This window comes from Mobula birostris, chromosome 2 (genome assembly GCF_030028105.1).
Source record: "Mobula birostris isolate sMobBir1 chromosome 2, sMobBir1.hap1, whole genome shotgun sequence".
Classification (NCBI taxonomy): domain Eukaryota; kingdom Metazoa; phylum Chordata; class Chondrichthyes; order Myliobatiformes; family Myliobatidae; genus Mobula; species Mobula birostris.
Window position 1 is genome coordinate 80,376,540 of NC_092371.1, and position 27,917 is coordinate 80,404,456.

Consider the following 27,917-nt stretch of genomic DNA (forward strand, 5'->3'; position numbering starts at 1 on the left):
GATGAAGAGTCTCAGCCCAAAATGTCGACTGCTTTCTCTCTCCGTAGATGCTGCCTGACCTGCTGAGTTCCTCCAGCATTTTGTGTGTGTTACCAGCAGCTGCAGAATCTCATGTTTATGATTAAACTCAAAGATACGCAGCACAGAAACAGGATGTTCAGTCTAACGAGACTGTGCCAACCAACCATTTACACTAACCCTGCATTAAGCCTATTCTTTGGTCTCCTGGATTCCCAGCAACTTGCCCCAAATTCTCCTCCAACCTCAAGGGCCTCAAGGCTTGATCTAATTAAGTGGCTGGACAAGTTTCAGGGGCCCTATATCCTAAAGGTCTCGTGGTTGACAGCCTGGTTACTCAATGTTTTCTTCTGCAATTAAGGCAGTGTTACTGGCCACCCTGCTCATGAGCGTTGCGAAATCCAGCGAGCAGAGTGTGGTTGCAGCATTCCCCACCCATGTGTTGCAAGATCCACTTGTAATGCCACACGGCGAGAGGGAAGTTCAAAGCAGATTCATTATCAAACTATGTATATGTCACCATATACAACCCTGAGATTCATTTTCTTGCGAACATTCACAATAGAACAAAGAAATACAATAGAATCGGTGAAAAGCTACACACAAAGACTGACAAACAACCAATGTGCAAAAGAAGTCAAACCGTGCAAATGCAAAATAATATAAACAAACACAAATACACACACAGACACAAACATACACACACACACACACACACACACACACACACACACAGATACACTCACACAAATACACTCACATAAATACACACAGACACAAACATACAGACACGCACACACAGATACACTCACACAAATACACACTCACATAAATACACACACAGACACAAACATACAGACACACTCACACAAATACACACACAGACACACACACACAGACACACACACACACACACACACACACACACACACAGACACAAACACACAGACACATTCACACACACACAAACCCATGCACAGAGACACAAACACAGAGGCAGGCACACACACAGACAGACACAAACACGCACACATAGACACACACACACACACACACATCACAGATACACACACACAGGCACATACATACACACAAACCGACACACACACGCCCGCGTGCGTGCACACACACACGGACACAAACACACACAAACGCGCACACACACTGACACACACATAAACACACACAAACGCACACGTACACCGACACACACACACACACACACACACACACATCAACACACACACACACACAAATCCACACACCCAAACATAATGCTGGAGGAATTCTGCAAGCCAGGCTGCACCCTGCTGAATTCCTTCAACGTTTTGTCTGTGTGTTGCTCTGGATTTCTAGTATCTGCAGAATCTCCTGCTCTCTTAAAGGGCCATGCCACACGTCACTTTGCCAGCCACATTTGAGTGAAGCCAAAGTCAAAGTCAAGTTTATTGTCAAATGCACTAGCACGTGTCTGTACAGGTGTGATGAAAAACTTACTTACATCACAGGCCAATAGTATCACATGAACAGAATGCACGTGAAAAACAAATTACACAAAATAATACAAGAAAGAAAACAATTAGAGTAAAATAAGCAAAGTGTATTGTAGTGGGAAGTGGTCATCCTGGCTCCTGTTCTGGGGTAGTGCCAGTTGGCTCAAGAACCAAATGGTTGAAGTGCAGTCGCTGTTCCTGAACCTGGTGGTGTGGAACTTCAGGTTTCTGTACCTTCTGCCCTGTAGAAGCTGTGAGAAGATAGTATGGTGGGTCTTTAATGACAGTATCTGCTTCTACCACTCTCTCGCGCAGTTCATTCCAAACCACAACCATCCTCTGGGAGAAACAAAATTCTTCCTTGTTTCCCCTTTAAACCTTATATGTATTACCTGTACTTCATTAGGAGTTTGAGGAGATTGGGTATGTCACCAAAAACACTCACAAATGTCTGCAGATGTACAGTGGAGAGCATTCTAAATGGCTGCTGTACTGTCTGGTTTTGGGGTGGAGGGTTACTGTAGAGGATTGAAAGAAGCTGCAGAGAGTTGTAAACTCAGTCAGCTCCATCATGGGCACCAGTCTCCCTAGTATCCAGGACATCTTCAAGGAGCGATGTCTCAGAAAGGCAGCATCCATCATTAAGGACCCCCATCACCCAGGTCATGCCTTGTTCTTGTTGCTACCATCAGGTAGGAAGTACAGAAGTCTGAAGGCACACACTCAGCGGTTCAGGAACAGCTTCTTCCCCTCTGCCATCAGATTTCTGAATGGACACTGAACCCGTGAACGCTATCTCACTACTTTTTTATTTTTATTTTTGCACTACCTATTTAATTCAACTATCTCATATATATTATATCCATTTACTCTAATTGAGTTTCTTTCTCTCTATTATTATGCATTACAATGTCCTGCTGCTGCATAACAACAAATTTCACGACACGTGCCAGTGAGATTAAACCTGAATCTGATAAAACCTGTGTCCGCAGATTACAGAGCCCTCTTTCACCACCGTTTACCTTATCTCTGGCCCTTATGATTATGTATTTCTCTGTCAGATCCAGATTCATTTGTTTACCACACGTACATTGAAACGTACAGTGAAATGCATCGTTTGCCTCAACAACCAACGTGTTAAGGGTGTGCTGGGGGCAGCCCGCAAGTGTTGTCACGCTTTTCAGCGACAATGCGGTACGCCCACCGGACTCGGCAGAACAGGACATACCAAGTGAGAATAACAAAGCAGGCCCCAGTCCTCCCACTCAAGTACACACACCATCCTCTAACCGCAGCACGGGATGTCTTACCTTTGATTATCTTCATCAGAGGCTCCCCAGAGCGTACTATGGATGCTGGAGCAATATTCTTCAAACAACGTCAACCTGTTGGTTGAAGGACACACAACAGCAGTTAACCTGACACCTTACAGCACCAAAGGGACAGGGATAAGGATAGGTTAGAGGCGGGGACTGGAGATGAAGACAACATGGGCAGGGTCACACATAAAAGTTGCTGGTGAACGCAGCAGGCCAGGCAGCATCTCTAAGAAGAGGTACAGTTGACGTTTCGGGCCGAGACCCTTCGTCAGGACTAACTGAAAGAAGAGATAGTAAAGGTGGGGATAGAGATAGGGACAGGTTTAGTGAGGAGGACAGATGAAAAGACAGGGGTAGACACAGCTGTGGGTGAGGGGCTAGGGTTTGGGGTAGGGATAAAGATAGGGAGTGACAGGGTAGGGGTAGGTAGAGGTAGGAGTTAGATATAGGGATGGGGACAGGGACTGGTTAGGTTGGAGATAGAGCAGATGTATGAGTGTAGGGGAAAGGTAAGGGGCATTATCCCCTCTAAGCTCCATGGGTGTGTGGCCGCGCGACTGGAATAAAGACAGATGAGCAAAACTTTACGAAACGTGAGTTTCTTTGCTGTACTGTATTTCATTATACCCTTCAATTAATAAATAAAATCAAAAATATTGACTTTTCAATTTTCATTCTAAGTATTCATCGTGTGCATATTACAGTCCATATCAAAATTTCCTGATTACAGCAGGTTGGTCCACACAGCTGCAAACGTTGGTAAGGGGTCAGAGTAGGGCGTAGGGAAAACAGGAGGGTCAAAAGGATGGATTCCTATTTTTAGGTTCCAGATCAGCACGTCCTTCCTATGAAGGAGAATGTCCTGACAGGAACCCTGAGGAGCTCTGCTCTATTTGTACACTCCCCTTGTTCTGCTTTCTCTCATTAAGCCTTCAAATCCTTCGATGGCCTTGAACACCTGAATGACATCACCCCAAATGTTTCTACTCACTGGGGAACATGAATAACACAACCTGTGCTTTTCCATTATCTTTAAACAATCTCCAGTTCAGCTTCGAGATGGATATGTGGGAAAAATGGAATTGTGTGGTTCCAGGACATCTGGGCAACATAAACATTCTATTTTCCCAAAAGGTTAATCCAGCTTTCACTTGAGTTCACAAAACTGCAGTCTCATTAAAAGTAACTTGTGCTGCTCTGGACCTTGGCCAACAGCAGCACTCTAAGAGCCTGGAGGAGTACTGAACACGGGAACGCATCCAAAACAAATCCTCTCTCGCAGTCAAAGAAGCAAATGATGCACCAGGCGAGACAAGTACGGGTTCACGAACGCTCAGGACCAGGAAGAAGCTGCAGAGGGTTGTAGACTGAGCCAGCTCCATCAGCCGCCCCATTATCGAGGACGTCTGCAATAGGCGCTGCCTCAGGAAGGCAGCATCCATCATTACGAGTCAAAGGTCACGGGGAGAAGGCAGGAGAATGGGGTTGACGGGGAAAATCAACCAGCAGTGATGGAATGATGGAGCAGATTCCAGGAGCCGAGCTAATTCCGCTGCTCTATCTTATGGTCCTAAGGACCCTCACCATCTCGAACATGCCCTCTTCTCATTGCTACCATCCAGTCAGAGGTACAGGAGCCTGAAGACACACACTGAATAATTTAGGAACAGTTTCTTCCCCTCTGTCACAAGATTTCTGAACAGACCATGGACCAATGAACACCACCTCACTTTCTGCATGACTTATTTATATTTCTTATTGTGACATCGTAATTTTAATGCACTGCACTGCTGCCAGAAAACAACAAAATTCACAACATATGTCAGTGAAACTAAACCTGATTCGAATTTGGATTCTGAAGCAAAGATCATTCCCTCCATTGAGGCTACCATTTCACTATTTGTTGTAACCTCAAGGTGCTCGTCACTGCTTGGACCACTGTCTATTACCCCTCCTAACTGCCCTTGAGAAGATCACGAAGAGTCCGTTTCTTGACCTGCTGTCATCTATGTGGTTGAGATACTCGCTCTTTATCCTTCTGAGACTTAGGCACCGAGACCCGTTTCCAAGACAGACTTTTATGAGGTCTTCTCTGTGAAGGTTCAAAAAGTTCAAAGGTCAATGTAAATTTATTATCCAAGAACGTAGGCAGTACATCACCACATAATATCTTGGGATTCATTTTCTTACAGCTATTCGGACTAGAACAGAGAAATACAACGGAATCAACAAAAAAAATCACGAAGACTGACAAACTAAGGTGCTAAAGAGGACAAATTGTGAAAATTATAAACTAAGTAAACAAACAAATAAATAAATAATGCTGAGAACATGAGCTATAAAGTCCTAGAAAATGAGTCCATAGGTTGTGGAATCAGTTCAGAGTTATCAGCATAGTGTCCTATGTTCTTGCCCTTCAGTAGACTGGAGGTCACTTTGTTAATGAGGCAGGAATACTGACAGAATTTCCTTGGCAGGAAAATTCCAGTCCAGTCCAAAAATACCATGTGACCCACTTATTCCTTTAACAATCAATTTGCTACGGTGGCTAAGGGAATAATGTTTGGAGGGGGTTTGGGATTTTGCGTTTGGATTTATGACTGGATTCATGAGCTTGGAGTTTCTGTAGCTGAAATTGCACACAAGTGGTGAGATCTCTATTATAGTCATAAGAGCCTCAGATATACAGTGAGAAGGGGATAGCCAGCAAAACCCTCATGACGCATCAGGAATTAGATTTACCATGGTCCCAACGACAAACATGCAGCTGTTCACCAACGCCCACCTCTGTCTGTCCATGTTAGGAACAGGAGACCATGTCTCTCCACTCATCTCCCGCTGGGATTGGATGTGAAACTGGCTAGTCTGTTTTAGCAGTTTAGTGTTGAGGATCTAATGGTGGAATATTTGGGGTGGGGCTGAAGAGCGTTAGGGTTGGGAGGGAATTGGGTAACCTCAGTGAAATGTATTTACCTCTATGATCACAGAGAGCTTGTTATCGAATGTGGTTCCAACACTACCACTGCGATTACTATTTTTAATATTTAAATGAACTTTATTAATAATAAAAATATTTACAAGAATAAGCCATGCAATGCCTTTTCATTCATGGACAATGTGTTAAGTAGTTTTCCATCACATTCCTTAAAACCAATAGCACTGTGGTCTCGCTCAACACAGCTGGAAGACGGTGCTGGAGTCCTGGGTTTAATCAACGTGGTTCACGTTATGATGTGTTTCTGGTTTCTGGTCGCTCCTTATTTTGTGCATTTTTGATCAGGGTGGACCAGCTCTGCAGCCTGAAGGTAACGAATGAGACAGAACCAGATCGGACTGAGCTCGGAACTGAATGCCTAGGCTGGTTCAATAATATGTGTTTTGGTGTTTTATACTCTGTGCTTTTCACTCTTTTTATTTTGCTTTTGCCGTCTGGACAATTTGTTCTTTTTTTCTGCATGTTGGGGGTTTGATGTTCTTCTTTGAATGGGTTCCATAGTTTCCTTTCTTTGTTTTGTGGCTGTCTGTGGGAAGACAAATCTCAGGGTTGAATACTACATACATACTTTGATAATAAATGGACTTTAAATCACTCATGTGGCCCCTCTAAGGTGGTACACTACCACAATGCTTGAGGGCTTTCCTCACTCAATGCGGCCCCTCCCTCTCCAGTAGCCAAAGAGCCCAATACTGCGGCCCTCCACCACCAAGCCATTGGGGCGGCTGCACCAGCCTTCAGTGTGTCTTTCAGCACCTACACCTGCAGCCTGGACTGAGCCAGTCAGCACCATTCCTCAACAGACATCTCAATGGCCTATAAGATTCGGGCTGACCAAAGGATGCCTTTCACAGAGTTGACGATCTCTGAGTAAATAAATGCATTACTGGACATGGGAACATTTACTCCCTTATTGATGCTGCCATCAGGCTTAAAGCACAGGAGCCTGAGGAACAACATCTCCAAGTTCAACAGCAGCCTCTTCCCCACAGTCATCGTGTTATTTATTTATCAAGATTACCGCATGAAACAGGCCATTCGAGCCACACCACCCACCCAACAATCCTGGTGTAATCCCAGGACAATTTACAATGACCAATTAACCTATCAACCAGTACACCTTTGGACAGTGGGAGGAAACTAGAGCACTCGGAGGAAACCCACAGAGTCACGGGGAGAACATATAAACTCCTTACAGGCAGCGGCGGGAATTGAACCTGGAGTCGCTGGTACTGTGAAGCATTGTGCTAACCACTGAGCTATTCGAACACTGGCTCGGTCTACACTTCTTTCATCTCTCCACCTGCATGAAAGTTATTGTGCTAGTTGATTTTGTTGTGTAAGTTATGTATAATTCTATGTCAACCTTTCTGTGTCATGCTTGTCACGTACTGCGTCGCTGCTACAAAAAAGCTGCTCTGTATTTGCTCACTTCGTCTTCTTTTGTATGTTGGTTGATGGTCAGTCTCTGTGTGTAGTTTTCCACTGATTTTATTCTATTGCATTATTCTACTATGAATGCCTGCAGGAAACTGAATCTATACGTGTACATTGATAATAAATTTACTTTGAACTTCTGCTCCACTGCCATCAGGTTCTTGAAGAGCCCTGAAAAACCCTCACACCACCTCGAACTACATTTCCTTTTTCTCTTTACTTACACTAATGTTAATTTATTTTGTCATGTAGGTTATGTATTGTTCCTTTCTGTGCCTTGTGGCACATTGGGTGGTAACCTTGCTGTTTCTATAGCGTTTGTTTTTTTTCATGAGGCTGAGCTGCTAGCTTGATGCTCAACCAGGCACGGATGGAACAGGTGCTAGGAGCCAGCTGGATTTGAACTCTGGCACCGTTCACCTCAAAGTCCACTACCAGTGAGGCCACTACACCACCGGCCAGCATGTATAATTAACGTTAATTTAAGTCTATGTCAACCTGCGTTTATCATGTTTGTAATCTACTATGTTGCTGCGCAAAAAGCTAATTTTCATGGCGCTTATACCCTGTGTACCTACGACAATAAACTTGAACTTGAAGTACGATCAATTGGGAACAAAAGTAAAATACGGCAGATGCAGAAATCCAAAGAAAAAGAAGAACTACTAGAGGAACTCAGTGGGTCAGCCAGCATCTGTGGAGGGAAACGGACAGCCAATGTTTAAGGTCAAGACCCTTCAGTTCTTTCCACTGTACAGAAATTCATGCATTGGCTTGGAAAAAGGTATCCAGACAGTAAATATTAGTGTTGAAAGCTACTAGATATAGTGGAGGTTTAAATTTCCAAGCAGCCAGTGAGTTATTTGAGAAAAAATGGGCATCGGACAAATGTTTTGATTCCCAGTTTGTTCAATGACCTCAGTTCAGTTCCAAATCACTGCCAGTAGAAAGTTTAAGAAAACAAATTGAAGCCTTGAGGCTGTCCAATTTTAATCAGTATTGGAACCATAATATAAACAACAGGGAAATGAGAGAGCTGGTTTATTTAATGGAGTGGGTCAAAGATTAATGGCACTTCCTAGAATAGACCTTACTTTTATATTGAACAGCAGGTTAATGGAAATCAGCAACAGACTGCAATCTCAGTACGGGGAATGTTTAAGACCATAAGACCCTTTTGGAAGTTATTGAGTACAAGGCTATAAAGACATAGGGACAAAGTTCAGTCATTTGGCCCATCGAGTCCACTCCACCATTCCATCATGGATATTGGGAATGGGTCCAGCGACTGGGATACAGGCAGGTCTAAGACCATAAGACCTAGAATCAGAGCTAGGCCATTCAGCCCATCAAGTCTGCTCCACCATGGCCGACTTACTATCCCTCTCAACCCCAATCTCCTGCCTTCTCCTCATACCCTTACTAATCAAGAACCTATCAACCTCCGCTTTAAAATTACCCAGGTTTGGGTGGAGAATCTTCAGACACTTTACAGTGGTGCTTTATTATTAATAGTGGTTGTGCAGTATCATCACCACTGGACAGACACTTGTCATTTGAAAACCACTCCAGCCACTTGGGCTTGCAACCCAGAGAGACACATCTACACTCAGTGACCAATTTATTAGATACAGGAGTTCCCAACAAAGTGGCCACTGAGTATATTTCTGTACATTTGTGATCTTCAGCCACTGTAGCTCATCCACTTCAAGGTTGGACATGTTGTGCATTCAGAAGTGCTCATCTGCATACCTCTATTGTAACGCCTGGTTATTTGAGTTACTCTCGCTTTCCTGTCAGCTTGAACCAGTCTGGCCGTTCACCTCTAACATCCCTCATTAACAAGGTGTTTTCACCCACAAAACTGCCGCTCACCGGATGTTTTTTTCTTTCTCGCACCATTCTCTGTAAACTCCAGAGACTGCTTTGCGTGAAAATCCCAGGAGATTAACAGTTTCTGAGATACTCAAACCACCAAGTCAAAGTCTCTTAGGTCACATTTCTTCTCCATTTGGTCTGAACAACAGCTGAATTTCTTGACCACGTCTGCATGTTTTGATGCATTGAGTTGCTGCCACATGATTGGCTGATTAGATAGTTGCATTAAAGAGCAGACATACAGATGTACCTAATAAAGTGGCTATTATCCAAACCCCAAATCCATTGATTGTCCGTACCTTCACCTATGATAATGTAAACCTACTCAGATCCTAGACTCTTGCTTTCTCCCCCAAGTTAAAATGAATCATTTATGCTGAAACAGTATTGTAATTTATTCTTGGGAATGGAGTCATTTACTATTGACCAGCAAATCATGTCTGCACGCTTTTATGCATGGAGTTGGTGCACTCGATTGGCTGATTAGATATTTGTATTAATGAGCAAGGGTACAAGTGTTCCTAATAAAGTGGCCACTGACTGTAGTGCTATTTTTTGGTGGTGATGTCTTTGGAGTTAACCCTCTGATGGGAGGGGTGGGGGGAGTGAGAATATCCGGATGGTTGAGGTCTTTATGTTGGCTGCTTTACCAAGGCAACTGGAAGTGTAGAGAAACCATTTTCCCATTAATTTCTGAAGGAGGTTGCTGTGCAAAAATTGGTTGCCTCACTTCCCACATCACCACAGTGATCACACCTTAAAATAATAGGCATCCGTTAGTCTCGTGAGACCATGGATTTGCACTTTGGAAGGTTTCCAGGGCGCAGGCCTGGGCAAGGTTGTATGGAAGACCAGCAGTTGCCCATGCTGCAAGTCTCCCCTCTCCATGACACCAATGTTGTCCAAGGGAAGGGCATTAGGACCCATACAGCTTGGCACCAGTGTCGTCGCAGAGCAATGTGTGGTTAAGTGCCTTGCTCAAGGACACACACGCTGCCTCAGCCAAGGCTCGAACTAGCGACCTTCAGATCACTAGACAAACGCCTTAACCACTTGGTCACGTGCCAACACACACCTTAAAAATACATAGCAAAAAAACAGCCTGCCGGAGTAACTCGGGGGGTCAGGCAGTATCTGTGGAGGGACATGGAAAGTCCGGGTTTCAGTCTGCATTTTCCCAAGAGTATTAACCTCATCAGTTCTTCCAAACTTGCTTTACACCCAGTAATGTGTTCCTGGATGCCAGGCGAAGAGTTGAGGCACAGTAACACATTATTCGGTGTAAAGCAATTTGGGAAGAATGATGAAAAAAATATTTTTGGAAAAGTGCAGTATTTTTCCTTCCTTGGTTGAAAGGGGAGTTATCGAGTTGTAGGAGTGGACAATCATCACAGATTCCTTGAAAGGATATGTAAATTAAAAAAACACTAAGTTGTAAGGCAAACACTTATGAGTGACTCTCCATTAGTAATATCTTCCGTACAGGAGCCTTAGATCCCACACCACCCGACAACCTGAACCATCGAGAATAACTTCACTCACCTCAACTCTGAACTGATTCAACAACCTACAGACTCACTTTCAACGTCTGTACAACTCATGATCTCAGTATTATTTTTTATATTTGCACAATGTCTTCTTTTGCACATCAGTTGTTTGTCAGTCTATCTTTATGTACAGTATTGTATTCTATTGTATTTCCTTATTTACCTGTAAATGCCTGAAAGAAAATGAAGCTCGAAGTTGAATATGGTGACATACATTCAGTGGCCATTTTATTAGGTGCACCTGTACACCTACTTGTTAATGCAAATATCCCTCACACCAGTGGTGTGTTGAAGGGCATCCCTGAACACAGAACACTTCAAACCTTGAAGTGAATGAGTTACAGCAGCTGAAGACCATGAACATATGAGTAATAAGGTACTCATCACTAACGAAATGTTCAATTTCAAGTTTATTGTCCTCTGACTGTACATATATACAAACAGGGGTGTATGGGGAGTCAGGGAGCGGTAGCACCTCTGGTGGGGGAACACGTCCTCTTCAAGGTGGTTAGTCCACCTTTAGTCCCCACCTGGCAGGTAAGGGTAGCTGACGGGTCTCAAGCCCTCAGTGAGATAGGGAGTTGTCTATCCCAGCATGTGAAGACAGACTCCGGTGGATTGAGCGAACGAGACCAATGGAAGGTCCAACAGTCAAGAAGGCGGTCTCTGCAAGCGTCGTGGAACGTGTAGAGCAGGACAAGACACAGAAGTTGTCCTGGTCATCCACTGTGCCTAGTCCCATCTCCAGCTGTCTTGTCACTGGATCCAGATGGGAATTGGGAAGAGACAGTGAGGCTGATGCTGCACAACTCTCCCTCAATTAAATCCAAATCATGCGCTAGTCTCGACACCATCAAAGCCTGCTGGTGGCGCAGTGACATCAGCAGCGCTGAGCTAGCAAGTCAACCTCGTAAAAAGTACTAATGGTGCCGAGGTCTTCATCGATGATGATGGACAAACCTTATATACAAATAACCGTTTCTCCGGACCACAGTGCACCCACAAAACATATATCGCACACAGAACACAAACCAAATATTGTACTGTCGTTCGTTCAGTATGTGCTGTATCGTATGATGTGGGTGATTATAGTCTCTCCATGACCGTGATTATTCTTGGCAAACTTTTCTACAGAAGTGGTTTGCCATTGCCTTCTTCTGGGCACTGTCTTTACCAAGATGGGTGACCCCAGCCATTATCAATACTCCTCAGAGATTGTCTGCCTGGTGTCAGTGGTCACATAACCAGGACTTGTGATCTGCACCGGCTGCTCATACGACCATCCACCACCTGCTCCCATGGCTTCATGTGACCCTGATTCGGGGGCTAAGCAGGTGCCACACCTTGCACAAGGGTGACCTGCGGGCTAGCGGAGAGAAGGAGCGCCTTACACCTCCTTTGCCAGAGATGTATCTCCACACTGGCACCCCAAATTATACTATAAATAAATTAATAAAATACAATTCAAGATGTATGTAGTAAAGCTTAGCACAGGTAAACAGCAAACAGATCACTGTCCTAGTGACGAGACCTCAGTGGTGACAGGTCATTAGTGTCACAACCCGAGGGAAAAAGCTGTTAACCAGTCTGGCAGTCCTGGTCCTGATGCTCCTGTATCTCCTTCCTGACCGTAGTGAGTCAGAGAGATTGGGGTAGGAATCCTCAACAATGCTTTGGGGCCCTCCTCTGCAATGGTCCCGGTATGTGTCACAAATAGGTGGAGGGAGACCTCAATGATCGGCAGTTTTTACTGACCATTGAGTATACGTACATTGGTAATAAATTTACTCTGGTTTACTTTGACAAAGGAGGACACTGCTCCCTCGAAGCTGCACAAGTGTCAGCTGCGCAGTCACTGAAATGCTCCCGCAAACTCAGCCTTTGTTATCACGAAGCTGGAATCGGACACAGCTAGAAAAAGTTTACGAAAGGTGAAAGATTTTCTTTGCTGTGCTGTATTTCATTATACCCTTCAATTAGTAAATCAAATCAAAAGTATGTAATTTTTCAATTTTCATTCTGAATATTCATATGGCAAAGTACCGCACTGCTTTCACGCCGTGTGAAAATTTTCTGATCAGAGCAATGGTTAGTCTGCACAGCTGTAAAAAAAATCAGAGGGAACCTTGAAGGGGGAACATCAGAGGAGAGGGAACCAAGGGGAGAAGTGTGGTAATGCGGTGCATACTGAGGACATTTTGATAAAAAATTAAAAAAGGAAGTTTATAAAATAGTCTTCCCCAGGGTGGAAATACTAAAGAGCACGCAATGTGTTTAAGGTGAGAGAGGACAGCTTAGAGATTTAAAGGCAAGTTTTTTTCACACAGAGAGCATGCTGCCGGGGAGAGTGGTGGAACGAGATACGACAGTGGCATTTAATCTGAATCAGGTTTAGTAACACTGGCATGTGTTGACTTTATGGCAGCAGTACAATGACATACATGATAAATATATAGAGGAAAAAACAGAATTACATTAAGTATATTTGTCTAGTAAATAGTTTCGTAAATAGGTAGTGCAAAAACAGAAATGAAAAAAAGCAGTGAGATAGTATTCATGGGTTCAATGTTCATTTAGAAATCGGGTGGCAGAGGGGAAGAAGCTGTTCCTGAATCGTTGAGTGTGTGCCTTCAGGTTCCGGTACCTCCTTCCTGACAGTAACAATGAGAAGAGGACACGTCCATAAGATATAGGAGCAGAATTAGGCCACTTGGCCCATCGACTCTGCTCCACCATTTCATCATGGCTGCTCGATTTCCCTCTCGGTCCCAATCCCCTGTCTTCTCCCCGTAACCCTTCTCGTCCTGACACACCAAGAATCTATCAACCTCTGGCTTAAATGCACCCAATGACTTGGCCTCCACAGCTGCCTGTGGTAACGAATTCCACAGAACCTCCACACTCTGCCTAAAGAAATTCCTCATCTCCGTTCTAAATGGAAGCCCCTCTCTTCTGAGGCTGTGTCCTCTGGTCTTAGTCTCCCCCACCACAGGAAACATCCTCTCCACAGCCACTCTATCTAGGCCTTTCAACATTCGATAGGGTTCAAGGAAATTCCACCCCCTCCCATTCTTCTGAATTGCAGTGAGTGGCATTTAGAGGCAGTTCGACAGATACATGAATAGATAGAGGATGGAGGATTAGTTTAATTGTGCACTATGACCGGCACAGATATCGTGGGCAGAAGGGCCCGTTCCTGTTCCTGTTCCTATTCTATGCTGTGTTCTGTGAGAGCTTACAACAGATTTTTATCTGCAAAGACGGACTCGCTACGTAATATAATTCTTAAGTGGTATCGCCCAGTGCGCCGCATTCTACAAGTGACAGTGTGGCGAACCTTTAAATAGAAGCACATCTGTTCAGCGACACCGGTGAATCACCCCGAACTAAAAAGTTGAAGTAACACTATTCATGATGACTTAGCAAAAAAAGGCAATAACTACCCCCTATTTGGAGAGGGCAATTATTCGTCGTGCAATTAGATTCACTAACTACAGAGACTTAATTAAAGGCTGAGCATTCAGAAAGAAAGGTATGATTACCCTCTGATTTGAATCCGGATGGAAACGCGTGTCCCTATTCGGTGCATGTAAGGTGTTTGCCATGATTTTCTTTCTGCGTTTCCCCTTCTCTGAGAATGGGACAGTCCTGAGTGTGTAGCAATTGTAAACGATACAATGTATCCACGTCTGCTGTTCGCCAGCAAACTTTCTGCCGCGCTCCGGTGCTCGGAAACTTTACCCGGACTTTGCAACATCCGCGGAGGAAGAGGCATGCAGAGTGCCGGCGATCCGCACCTCAGCAAACTCGGTGAGGAGGGAGCGAGAGCGATTCAGAGCATCCACTCCGAGAATGTCCCAGACACTCACGACATACCCATGAGGATCCTCATCAGACCTTTCCCGCCCGTGTTGGACGAAGATAAAGTCAAGAGTTTAATGGAAACCATAAAGGTATAAGCGTCTGTAACAGTCAGTGGGCCTGTTTCTGTGTTGTATGAATTATTCGCCGGGACAAGGCAAAATAACAATTCGGCACGGACTAGATGGGCCGAAGGGTCTGTATCTGTACTGTAATACTCTATTTATTCGTACCGAAAATTAAACTCACCAGGACTCCCTGAGTGAACAGGATCCGCTTCAGTAGCTATCAGCTAGAAATACCGGACTAATCCTCACTTTAACAAGTTTAATTGAGTTCGGGTGTGATTGAACGTAACCGCCAGTTAAAATCTGAATTCTCATCTTCTTCACATTAGCTTTTGTAAATGTTTATAGGAATACGATGATGTTTATACAGGTAGTCTGAGGTTTAGGGAATTAAACGTTATTGTTAATTGAGTTGTGATATTAACAAGCGTTGCGAACTTCCTGCTTCGATATCTTCCGGTTCAAGACAGTGGTGTAGCTAGCAAATGAATTAAGTCTCAGATTCCTAGGGGATTGCTTCAGCGGAGAACAAACATGCCCGATTTATATAAAGTGCGTAATGTGTACTGTATATGTAACACGCATAAAATGCTGGTCCCGACGCAGTGTCTCAGTTCGAAACGCCGACTTGTTATTCTTTTCCGTAGATGCTGCCTTATCTGATGAGTAACTCCGGTATTTTGTGGGTGTTATTCTGGATTTCCAGCATCTCTTATGCGTAGTATGTTTATAGTTCTTTGTTCAGTTCTAACGTGCTTCGGGTTCCGCAAATAGCCCCATCATGTGTTAGTAATGGGGCAAATGCTATCAACTGAACATAAACTACAATTTTTTTTAAAATCAGGAACAACAAATAACTAGGCGGATTGAGCAGCATCTGTGGGGAAATGAGAGGCTCTCCTTTGGTCGGGGTTGACCATAATATTGCGTCCTAGCAGCCTCCGCCGCGGCAGTACGATAGGGAGAGCAAGCTGCTGCCCATCCAGTGGGCTCCCCCTCTCCACGCAGCTGACGAAGCCAAAGGAAGGACAGAGACCACCAGCAGTGTCGCAGGAGTTGCCAGTCAGCGTTGAGCTTAACGTCGGACTGCCTCAGGGACTCCAGCTCTGGATTTTTCCTCGGGGTTTACACCCGAAGTCTTCCCCATGAGCGGGTACAACCGCAAAGCAGCGGAGATTTGAGATCGGTTTTCCTTCTCCCTAGATGAGCTGCCTACCACGACTGACGAGCCCCATCTGCCCGAAGTGACTGGTTTTAAGGCACCAGTAACCCCTTCTCCTGTCAGTAGAAATGGTTCCGCCGGGTTTAGTGACTAAAGGCTGATTTATACTTGTGCGTCAAATGTACGCCATAGGTACAGCGTAGCGGCCTACCCTACACCGTACCCTACGCTGTAGCCTGACGCGCACCTCTCCCAAAATGTAACACTGTCGCGGCAATGCAGACCGAACAACTGTGATTGGTCCACTTGGTAGAATCGCATTTCCTCCTACGCTGCAATAGCTTCCCATTGGGCGACTGAAGGGCAGGGAAGGAACTCTGGCTGCAATTAGAGTTTTACAGACCTCCGAAATTATGGAGGACCCTGTGCTTGACGCCAGTTTGTAGCTAGCTGCTACAGCCTGTTGACATCCACCTGAAGCTAAAACTCGAATGGTGATTGCCAGTCTCTGAGTATACTGTGCGTACACTGATGCGAAATAAATGGTTGGAGACGATGAACCAAATTGTCAAATCTACCTGCCGACATCTGAAAATACTTGAAATGCGTTTCCTCGTCCATGTCTCTCAGTGGCTGGACAAGCGCAGGAAATTCACCCTCCTTCAGTTTCAGTCGCCATTGGTTGAAGTTTGAGTTTCTTCGTGTTGAGTTTCAACACGAAGAAACTCAACACAGTGGCATAGAAACCCCACCGCCAACTAGCGTTTTGGCGGTCAATTGCTGAGCGACGCAGACAGACCAACGCACAAGTATAAATGCTCACAACAGCGTAGCCCAGTTGCGTAGTATGCACAAGTATAAATCAGCCTTCAGTCACACGTGAAGGCCAGGAGCTGAACTTGGTTCTCAGAGGCTATTTGAGATGCACACCATTGGGAGCATTTAATAGGTAGCGGAGCTTGTCCCCATTACCAACACTACCCACCCCCCCCCCCACCCCCACCCCCACCTCCACCCCCACCCCCACCCCCACCCCCACCCCCACCCCCAGCTATAACAACCTTAAAGAAATGGGGGGATGGGGATGAATTGTCGACATTTCGAATGGACACTCTGCATCTGGACCATTGTCTTTGCAGTCTCTCTTCTTTGTTGGCACGAGGCTGACTGCACCCTAAGAATAACGGTTACGAGCTCTCTGGGTGCTTCCTGCCACTCCCCTGGGTACAGTAATTGAATCAACAAGGCCCATATTTGGTTTGGTTCCCCACCCAAACACTAGAGCACAAACTCATCAGCTGAGCCTCCTGGTGGTTCTAAGAGAGAGCTGCACTGTCGGTTCAAAGTCAGTTTATTATTAAACTACATGTATGTCACCATACACAGCCCAGAGATTCTTTGTCTTGCAGACATACTCAGTAAGTCCAAGAACAGTAATAGAATCAATGAAAGACTGCATCCAACAGGGTGCACAAACAACCAATGTGCAAAATACAATAATCTGTGCAAATACAAAAAAGCAATAATTAATAAACAAATAAGCAATATTTATGAGACGAAAAGTCCCTGAAAATGAGTCCATAGCTTGTGGGAACAGTTCAGTGACTGGGACAAGTGAATTTATCCCCACTGGTTCAGGAGCCTGATGGCTGAGGGGTAATAACTGTGACCGGTTACCAAATTGCCACCCATGGTTCTCTCTCACATCCTGCTTCATACCTCTGAGGGTCATTCTCGTCCCACAGCTTCTCAGACACCCGGGTCTTGGTTGTGATAGGGGCCTCTGGCAGAGGAACTGAAAGCTTCACACTCCTGTGTAACACGCCCAAAACACTGAGGAACTCAGCAGGCCGGGCAGCATATATGGAGGAAAATAGGCCTGTAGAATCTGGTTGTGCTCAGACCCTCCAAAACTGCTTTGTTAGCTGGCAAAACCCTGTCCCAACTTTGCCAAAGGTCAAAGTTGCAAATTATTTTTAAATGTAAATGATTAAAAATTAAAAATATTAAAACGCACAAAACAATTATAAATAATTTTTAACCTGAAAATAATCCAAAATGTATTTTTTTAAATACATATACCTATCTTTTCTTGGTCGAGTAAAGTCTTTTCCCAATGATAGGGGTCAAGATCCTGCCTCAAGTCTGACCCCTGCAGGATCCAAGAGGCAATTCCTTAAGTGTAGCACTGGGAAATCCCAGGGTGAGGGGCTTCCAACGTGGACATCCTCCCAGTGAACAGAGGGATTCGGCGTTCCAAACCTGGGAATCCTCTGAGGGAACAGAGGGACTCGGCGTACCAAATCTGTCAGTAAATTCTGGATGTCCATGGTTGACTGGGCAGGCACGGATGTTCTGGACGTGCTGATATTTGAATGATCCGACCGCTGTAAACCCATTCAGGTATTTAGATATACAAATACTGCGATGATTTAAAAAAAACATTATAAACCATCCTCCCCAACTAATGTTGAGGCAAAAATACTTTAGAAACCCCTCCTTCAAAAAATCCTTTCCTGTAGTGATGAGACGTGATGGAGGTGCCACGGTAGCACAGTGCTATTACAACAGCAGTGACCCAGTTCAGTTCCTGCCGCTGTTTAAGAGTTCCTACATTCACCCTGTGACTGTGTGGGTTTCCTGCAGGTGCTCCTGGTTCCTCCCAATTCCAAAGACGTATGGGTTGGTATGTTGATTGCTCACATGTGTGTACCGGGTGGTGCAGGCTCGCTGGACTGGAAAGGCCTGTTATGCTTAAGTTACTTTGTTCCCTTAAGAATGGCAGGGGGGCTCATTAAACAGCTAAAGTTTTCATTTGTGTGGCACCTATCAAGATGATTCAGTGGTGAAAAAGGTGAATACAATGTGAGCATTCATTTCAAGAGGACTAGAATATAAAAGCAAGGATGTAATTCTGAGCCTTTATAAAGGACTGGTGAGTATTGTGATCAGTTTTGGGCCCCTTATTTAAAAAAGGATGTGCTGACATTGGAGAGGATTTAAAGGAGGCTTTCAAAAATGATTCCGGGAATGAAAGGGTTATCATATGAGCAGGAATTGATGGCTCTGGGCCTGTACTCACTGGAATTTAGAAGAATGAGGTGGGATCTCATTGAAACCTATCAAAAGTTGAAAGGCCAAATGGCCTAATTCTGCTCCTGTGTCTTGTGGTCTTATGTACCACACCCATTTACAACCGAAGAAGACTTTTCAAAGTGCAAACACTATTGCATTGAAAGCACAATCATTTTGTACGCAGAAATCTTCCACAAGTGGGACTGCAATAAACAGAGAACATTACAGAACAGTACAGGCCCTTCAGCCCATCGAGTTGTGGAAGACGTTAAGGCTGCATCTAGAGTATTGCCTACAGCTTTGTCACCATCATATAGGAAAATGTCAGCAGAAAGTACAGAGAAGATTTACAAAAATGTTGGCAGGACTCAAAGGACTGAGATTGAGGGAGAGCTTTGGCAGACTGGGACAAACCTCTGTGGAACACAGGATTACGGTTAAGATTATTTTATTTGTCACGTATACATCAAACATACAGTGAAATAAGTTCAAAATAAATTTATTATGAAAGTACACACATGCCACCATATACATCCCTGAGGTTCATTTTCTTTCGGGCATACTTGATAAATCCATAATAGAGTAATAAGCACAATAGAAACAATGAAAGACCACACCAACTTGGACAAGTGTGCAAAAGCCAAAAAACTGCAAATACAAAAAGAAAGAAATAATAACAGTGATAATAAATAAGCAATAAATATCAAGAACATGAGTTGAATACATTGTTTGATTCAATGACCAACACATTCTGAGGATGTTCTGGGTGGCAGCCTGCGGGTTTTGCCACGCTTCCAGCACCAACACAGCGTGCCCACAACTCAGTAGCCTTAGCCCTAACCAGAATGTTTTTTGGACTGTGGGAGGAAACCGGAGCAGCCAGAGGAAACCCACACAGTGACGGGGAGAACGTACAAACTCTTTGCAGACAGCGGTGGGAAGCGAACCCCAATCTTTCCGTCACTGGTGCTGCAAAGTGTTGTGCCACCAGTAAAACAATAACAATGCAGAATAAAGTGCAACAGCTACAGAGAAAGTGCAATGCAGTTAAGCAATAAAGTACAAGATAGATCAAGTACGATACAAGATACGAGGTAGATCTGGAGATCAAGAGTCCGATAACAGTGGGGTACAAGCTGTCTTCGAGCCTGCTGGTTCGTGCTATCAGGCTTTTGTATCTCCTGCCCGATGGGAGAAAGGAGGAGTGCGAATGTCTGGGGTGGGTGCGGTCTTTGATTATGTCAACTGCTTTACTGATTCGGTGAGAAGTGTAAACAAGATGGCAGTAGTGCTGACCTCAATCTAATCTTTCTAGGAATATTGAACTTGTAGAGGTGTATAAAATCATGAGGGGCCTAGATAGGGTGAGTGCACTTGGTCTTTTTCCCAGAGAAAGGGAGCCAAAAACTAGAGGACGGAGGTTTAAAGAGAGAGGGGAAAGATTTAAAGAGATCTGAAGGGCAATCTTCTGGCCAATGGTGATGGTATATGGAGGAAGTTGCTAAGGTAAGTAGATAAACAGTGTTCAATAACATTGTTGAAAAATTATTGATGCAATTACAAAGACCACACTTGGATTATTGTGTTCAGTTCTTGTTGCCTCATTACAGGAAGGATATGGAACCTTTAGAGACGGTGCAGTTGAGATTGACCCGGATTCTTTTTAGATTAGAGAGCATATCTTTTGAGGATAGGTTGAGTGAGTTAGGGCTTTTCAGTCCTCATTGAGGGGATCATCAGTGGAAAGGGTGACCACTTTCAAGCTCCTGCGTGTCAACATCTTTGAAAATCTATCAGGGCCCAATATATTGATGCAATCACAAAGAAGGCTCGACATTAGGAGTTTGAAGAGGATTGGTAAGTCACCAAAGACGCCTTCAAATTTCTACAGATGTACCTTGGAGAGCATCCTCACACAAAATGCTGGAGGAACTCAGTAGGCCAGGCAGCATCTATGGAAAAAAGTACAGTCGACATTTCAGGCCAAAGCTGCCTGGCCTGCTGAATTCCTCCAGCATTTTGTGGGTGTTGTTCGGATTTCCAGCATCTGCAGGTTGTCCCTTGTTTGTGGAGAGCATTCCAACTGGTTGCTTCCCCATCTGGTATGGGGGGGGGGCACTGCACAGGATCGGAAAAAGCTGTAGGAGGTTGTGAAGTCAGCCAGCTTCATCATGGGTTGAAAGGCGGCATCCATCACTAATGACCCCCACCACCCAGGACATATCCTCTTCTCATTGCCGCCATCAAGGAGCAGGTACAGGAGCCCGAAGACACCCACTCAACATTTTAGCAACAGCTTCTTCCCCTCTGCCATCAGGTTTCTGAATGGATAAAGAGCCCATGATCTCTATCTCAGTATTTTTTCCTTTTTTTTGCTTATTTATCTTATTTTGCTTATTTGCTCACTTATTTAATTTTCTTTTTTATAGAGACTTCTTACTGTAATTTATAGTTTCTGTTATTATGTATTGCAATGTACTGCAACTGCAAAACAACACATTTCACGACATAATGCCAGTGATATTAAACCTGATTCTGATTCTGAAAAGGCATTTGGACAGGGGTACCCAGCCTGGGGTCTACGGACAACCTTGGTTAACGGTAAGGCTCATTGGCATAAAAAACAAATGGGAACCCCTGGTTTGGAGGGATATGGGCCAAATGAGAGCAAAGAGGGCTAGCTTATGTGAGTATCGTGGTCAGCATCGATGACGTGGGCTGAAGGGCCTGTTTTTATGCTGAATGACTCTATGGACCACCTCTGCCATCCAATCAATGGAGAGTCAGCTCAGAAGTTGGCATTCTAGATAGTTGGACAAGGGAACCTATTCAACCACTAATCCACAGACTTGGTCGCTGGATAGGTAGAGAGTATCCTAACTGTTTGCATCACAACCTGGAAATACCAATGTTCAAAAGCAGAAATAGCTCCTGAAAGTGGTGCATCCAGCCCAGTCCACCATTGAGCACATGTACAAGGGGCATTGCCACACAGCATCAATCATTGAGGATCCTCACCATCCAGGCCATGCTCTCTTCTCACTGCTATCATTGGGAAGAAAGTACAGAAGCCTTAGGACCCACACCACCATGCTCAGGAACAATCATTACCCTTCAACCATCAGGCTCCTGAACCAGAGGAGATAACGTTACTCAATTCACTCACCCCAACACGGATTCCACAACCTATGAACACACTTTGAAGATCCCTTCATCTCATGTTTTCAATATTTATTTATTATTACCTTTGTATATGCAGAGTTTGTTGCCGTTTGAACTGATTGATTGTTTGTCTGTCTTTGTTGCGTACGTTTTTTTGTTGATTCTATTGTGTTTCCTTGCACTTACTGTGAATGTCCACAAGAAAATGAATCTCAGGATAGTATACATGTATTCTGATGATAAATTTACTTTGGATATTGAACTTTGAAGGAGGTGGGATTTGGGAATAGCAAAGGAGAAAAATGAAGGTTCAGGATGAGTGGACTTCAGCGATTTGGGGCCTCTGCAAATGGTGCCAGTGTTGGATGTGCAGAGAAGCTAGAGTTGGGCAATTGCCAAAATCTAGGCGTTCTATTGGGCAGGAGATGGCTACAGAGATAGGAAGGAGCGAGATTGTGAAAAGGTTTTGAAAACAAGGATGAGGATTTTGTAATCAAGGCATATTTAACCTTGAGCCAGTGTCGCCTTAGTCCAACGTAAACATCCCTTGTCTTTCTTCATAGCTCAGCTGTCTAATCCCATTTGACAACTTTACTTGCTCCCCTTTGTATTCATTCCAAGGTCAGGATATCCCCCCTCTGGTACAGTGCCCAGAACTGTAAACAATACTCAACATGGGATGGGTCAGTGCTTTGTATGAGTTAACTATCAACTTCCTGGATTTGTGCTATTCCCTCAAGAAACACATCTTAAGAATCTATTTGGCCATTTCAGTGCTACCACTCATTGTGCAGACTGAGTAGAGGTATTTTTCCCTGCAGACTCCCGCTCCCTCTCGCGTTTCCTGTAGTCTAAACCTACTTAATTTGGAGTTATTGTTTCTGCTCTTCAACGTCCACTGCCTGATTTTTTTATTTTCCGGATTAAATAGTGGGACACACTTCCTTGTCTTTCTATGTGCCCTTTATAAATGCCCTCACCCATATCAGGATTCACACCAGTGCTCCCCCAGAGGTCCCGTTTCTCAGGACTGGTCCGTTATTGCAGCTTTAGCCTTGTTGCCAATGGGTGCAGCTGCCTAACTGATAACCGAGAGTCGTATGTTAAGGATAAAGGATCAACTTTACTCACTATTCACAGTCAGTGGCCACTTTATTAGGTACACCTGCTTGCTCATTAATTCAAAATATCTCATCAGCCAATTATGAGGCAGCAACTCAATGCATAAAAGCAGGCAGACATGGTCAAGAGGTTCAGTTGTTGTTCAGACCGAACATCAGAATGGGGAAGGAATGTGATCTAAGTGACTTTGACCGTGGTGCCAGATGGAGCAGTCAGTATCTCAGAAATTGCTGATCTCCTGGGATTTTCACGCACAGCAGTCTCTGTAATTTACAGAGAATGGTTTGAAAAACAAAAACAAAAAAAAATCCAGTGAAGGGCACTCCTGTGGGTGAAAACGCCTTGTTCATGAGAGAGGTCAGAGGAGGTCAGTTAAACTGGTTCAAGCTGACAAGAAGGCAATAGTAAATCAAATTACAAGAGTGATGTACAGAAGAGCATCTCTGAATGCAAAACACATCGAAACTTGAAGTGGAGGGGTCACAGCAGCAGAAGACCATGAACATACACTCAGTAGCCACTTTATTAGGTACAGGAGGTTCTTAATAAAGTGGCCAGTGAGTGTATAAAAATGAAGTTAGAAGTACAGATATGGAATAAAATGTGCTTAAATACATAAATACCAGCACATATTCACAATGTAAACAGTGTTTTAAAGTGTTTACAGTGCTATGCAGTAACAGGGGTAATAAGAGGACCATGGAGGGATAACTAAAATGATTGATCAAACTGACCTGCTTGGGGAAAGAAGAGAACAGCACACAAACAGCCTCCTTGGCTCAATGGGTCCATGCAGATCAGGATTCCCATCAAGTCCAATGGGGACATCTCTTGCAATCAGACAGGATGGCACCAGTTTCACAGGTTGTACAGTCCTCTGGCCGGCTGGCCTGGCAACTGAGCCTGTCCGTTTTGCTAACGTGGAAATCCCATTCAAAGGAAAAGAGAGATAGCAGCTAACGTAAGATTCAGCGAACATTATTTTCATATACCCCAGGGAATCCTTGCTCGTGTGAAACTTGCTTACTTTTATTGTTTGTATGATTTGTTTATCTCCTGCACATTGGGTGTTCAACAATCTTTTTTTGCAGGTTTCATTTGGGTTTCTTTGCTTTGTGGCTGCCTGTAAGGAGATGGATCTCAAGGTCATATAAAGTATACAGACTTTGATAATAAATGTACTTTGAACTTTGAACTCCAAATAAACAGCACACAGGGAATGGAGAGATACTGCTGATACACAGAAAATAACAGAAAGATTATTTTATTGTTACATGTATATCAAAACATACAGTGAGGATGGCACGTTAGTGTAGTGGTTAGCACAACGCTTTACAGTTCATTTTCCACCGCTGCCTGTAAGGAGATTGTACGTTCTCCCCGTGACCGTGTGTGTTTCCTCCAGGTGCTCCGGTTTCTTCACACAGTCCAGAGATGTACCGGTTGGTAGGTTAATTGGTCATGTCAATTATCCCATGATTAGGCTAGGGTTACATCAGGGAACTGTTGGGCACCACAGCTTGAAAGGCCAGAATGGCCTATTCCACACTGTATCTCAATCAATCAGTAAATAAATATGTCACTTGGGTCAGCAGTCCACAAATTACTAACCATAATTATATATCTTTGCAATGACATACAACACAGTAACAGGCCCTGCTGGCTCAATGAGCCAGTGGCACCCAGTTACACCCATGTGACCAATTACCCTACTAATAAGTAAGAGTTCGGCACGGACTAGAAAGGCCGAGATGGCCTGTTTCCATGCTGTAATTGTTATATGGTTATATAATCTGTCCACCTTTGGAATGTGGGAGGAAACCAGAACGTTAGGAAGAAAGGCACAAGGTCATAGGGAGAACGTACAAATTCCTTACAGACAGCAGTGGGAATTGCACCCTGAAAACTGGCACGGCAGGTTGGCACACTAGCCGCTCTACCCTGCCGTTTAGTATTGGTACAACATCATGGATTTACCGGCCTATCCAGGGCCCCCTTCCTTTCTCATCCACACCCTGGCACCATGATTGTCCCCCACGAACCTGCCTCTCCCACTTGCTCTTGGTTATGCAGGGGAAAGGCCGGTTGATTTTCCACACTGTACGCTGCTAAAACAGAAAACCACTGCAACTCCTTTTTTGTTTCTTTCCTCAGAACCCAGAAGAGTTGCACAAAGTGCCTCCGATTGACGTCTTATGGATTAAGGGTCAACAAGGTGGAGATTATTACTACTCATTCGGAGGTTGTCACCGGTATGCAGCCTACCAGCGTCTGAACATGGAAACCGTTCCTGCCAAGATTATCAAATCCACCATCGCAGATCTGCGGATGTACTTGGGATCATCAACCCCAAACCTTCAGTGAAGGGATGAGGCACATCCTGACCGACACAGCTATCTGTCTCCTGGTGCTGACAAAATTTTATTTTCTAATTATATTCCTTAATTAGAGAGGTCAGTGACTCTACTTAAGATAATTTAGAGAGGCATTCAAAAGATTTTATTTGTCACACGTATATCGAAACATACAGTGAAATATGCTGTTTGCATCAGCGATTAACACTGTCTGAGGAAGTATTGGGCTGCCTGCAAGTGTCACCATATTTCTGGTGCCAACATAGCATGCCCACCCCACTACTCACTAACCCTAATCCTAACCAGTATGCCTTCGGAATGCGGGCGGGGGGAGAACCGAAGAATGTGGAGGAAACCCATGCAGTCACGGGGAGAACGTAAAAACTCCTTACTGGCAGAGGTGGGAATTGAACCCCGATCGGTGATTTCTGGGTCTGTAATGCACTGTACTCACTGCTAGACAAGATTAGTGGGAGTGTGAACCTACTACAGGAGGAGGGGGGTTTTATCTGTATCATGGTGAGCAAGAGCTCGATGGGCCAAATGGCCTAGTTCTACTCCTATGTCTTTTGGCCTAAAGGGCCATAATCTACAGGGCTGTGGATTGGGAACTGGGAAGTGGGACAGTCTCACTGATGTTTTCTTTGTCCTACCTATACATAAAGGGCTGAGTGGCCTCACTCTGCACTGGGTGAATCTACAATGAACGGGCAGGACTTCAAGCTACAGAGCTGGAAATAGAATCAAGCTGTGGTAGCGGAGGATGGTGCAACCGCGTGCTTAAACGCTCGGTGCTGAATAAGGATGCCCGCCGTATCCACTACCTCCTGCAGCTGGTGATCATGCTGACAAAAACTCCGAGCAGCTTCCATCAGTGTGACCGCATACTGAGCTCTCCTCCGATCATCCGGTTTACTTGCTCACTGGCCAGTGCTTACCATAAGGAATGTACACTGTGGGGTCTGTTAGTGTGGAGCAACACTTTCCTTCTAACTGCAATTAAATAAATAAAGCTTATTTGTTGAATACCTTTCCAAAGTCAACATCCATTTATTATCAGAGTACGTATGCGGTATCCAACTCTGAAATTCGTCTTCCCCACTGACAGCCACAAAACAAAACCTTATCGAACCCGCTTAAAGAAAAATATCAAACCCACAACACACATAAACAGAACAAATTGCACAAAAGGCAAAAAAAAATACAGAATATAGAACACCAAATCACAAAGACATCTAAAGAGTTCAGGAAGAGTTCTGTGCTGAATCTTTCCCTGACAATTTCTGGTTACTTTCCACACACTCTGTACAACCTAAATAGTTTGTGATATTTGATTGAGCCAGGTACAACAGTAGGTGACAGAGCATAGAATAACACAGCACATGCTCTGGGCCTGTACGCATCGGAGTTTAGAAGAATGGGGGGGATGGGGGAGATCTCATTGAAACTTACCCAATATTGAAAGGCCTAGAACCAGGGGTTCCCACCCTGCGGTCCTTAGGTTAATGGTAGGGGTCAATGTCATAAAAAGGGTTGGGAACTCCAGCACTAGATAGAGTGGGTGCAAAGAGGAGGTTTCCTATAGTGGGGGAGTCTAGGACCAAAGGACACAGCCTCAGAATAGAAGGATGTCGCTTAGAACAGAGATGAAGAGGAATTTCTTTAGCCAGAGGATGGTGAATATGGAATTCATTGCCACAGGTGGCTGTGGAGGCCAGGTCATTGGGTATATATAAAGCAGAGGATGGTAGATTCTTGATTAGCTAGGGCGTCAAAATTGATGGGGAGAAGGCAGGAGAATGGGGTTGAGAGGGATAATAAATTAGCCATGATGGAATGACGGAGCAGACTCAATGGGCCAAATGGCCTAATTCTGCCCCAACAGTATGTCATATGGTCTTATGAACAGACGCTTCGACTCACTATGTTGTGCCAGATTGATTAAATGCCTAAGTAAACGAATCCCTTCTGTCTACGCAATGTCCATATCCTGCATTCCCTGAGTATGCCTCTCTAAGAGCCTCTTAAATGTTTCTGCCATATCTGGCTCCACCACCACCCCTGGTAATGCATTCCAGGAATTTGCCCTGCACATCTGCTTTAACTTACCTCCTCTCAGTTTAAATGCCTTACTCCCAGCATTAGACATTTCAACCCTGAGAAAGGGATAGTGGCTGCCTATTCTATCTATGCCTCTTTTCAACATCTATCTGGTCTCCCCTCAACCTCCAGTGTCCGGGCATCTACCACTCTTTGTGTATAAAAATCACTTGCCCTGCACAACTCCTTTGAACTTAACCCCTCACACCTTAAATGCATGACCTTGTGTGAGTCAATAAAGCGGCCAGTATAATCAGACCCCACCTATTCTTCCTTCTCCCATCGGGCAGAAGATACACAGGTCTGAGAATATGTATCACCAGGTT

The 27,917-nt window shown here is 44.4% G+C and overlaps 1 protein-coding gene and 1 long non-coding RNA gene across 4 annotated transcripts; one reads left to right on the forward strand and one right to left on the reverse strand.

Moving 5' to 3' along the window:
• Nucleotides 1-1,561: 1,561 nt before the first annotated feature.
• LOC140187970 (uncharacterized) lies at nucleotides 1,562-15,019 on the reverse strand. Of its 2 annotated transcripts, none has more exons than XR_011883192.1 (3): nucleotides 14,798-15,019; nucleotides 2,822-2,896; nucleotides 1,562-1,762 (listed from the first exon to the last, which is right to left on the reverse strand). It is a non-coding gene; the product is annotated as an uncharacterized lncRNA (long non-coding RNA). The 2 variants fall into 2 exon arrangements; XR_011883193.1 differs by lacking the exon at nucleotides 14,798-15,019 and adding an exon at nucleotides 14,230-14,634.
• Nucleotides 14,054-26,519, forward strand: srxn1 (sulfiredoxin 1 homolog (S. cerevisiae)). Of its 2 annotated transcripts, none has more exons than XR_011883190.1 (3): nucleotides 14,054-14,640; nucleotides 25,292-25,590; nucleotides 26,157-26,519. XR_011883190.1 is itself a non-coding variant. In XM_072243824.1 (3 exons), the coding sequence occupies exons 1-2, from the start codon at nucleotides 14,365-14,367 to the stop codon at nucleotides 25,499-25,501; spliced, it is 486 nt and encodes a 161-aa protein (XP_072099925.1). In that variant the 5' UTR covers nucleotides 14,056-14,364; the 3' UTR covers nucleotides 25,502-25,544; nucleotides 26,157-26,519. The 2 variants fall into 2 exon arrangements, 1 of the variants encoding a protein (XP_072099925.1); XM_072243824.1 differs by having other exon boundaries at nucleotides 14,056-14,640; nucleotides 25,292-25,544.
• Nucleotides 26,520-27,917: the final 1,398 nt, after the last annotated feature.

Bases quoted from the DNA above. Each gene is read 5' to 3' on its own strand.
- srxn1 (XM_072243824.1), top strand. From the start codon at position 14,365: ATGTATCCACGTCTGCTGTTCGCCAGCAAACTTTCTGCCGCGCTCCGG. The intron at 14,641-25,291 runs GTATAAGCGTCT...TTCTTTCCTCAG, and splicing joins GTTTAATGGAAACCATAAAG to AACCCAGAAGAGTTGCACAA.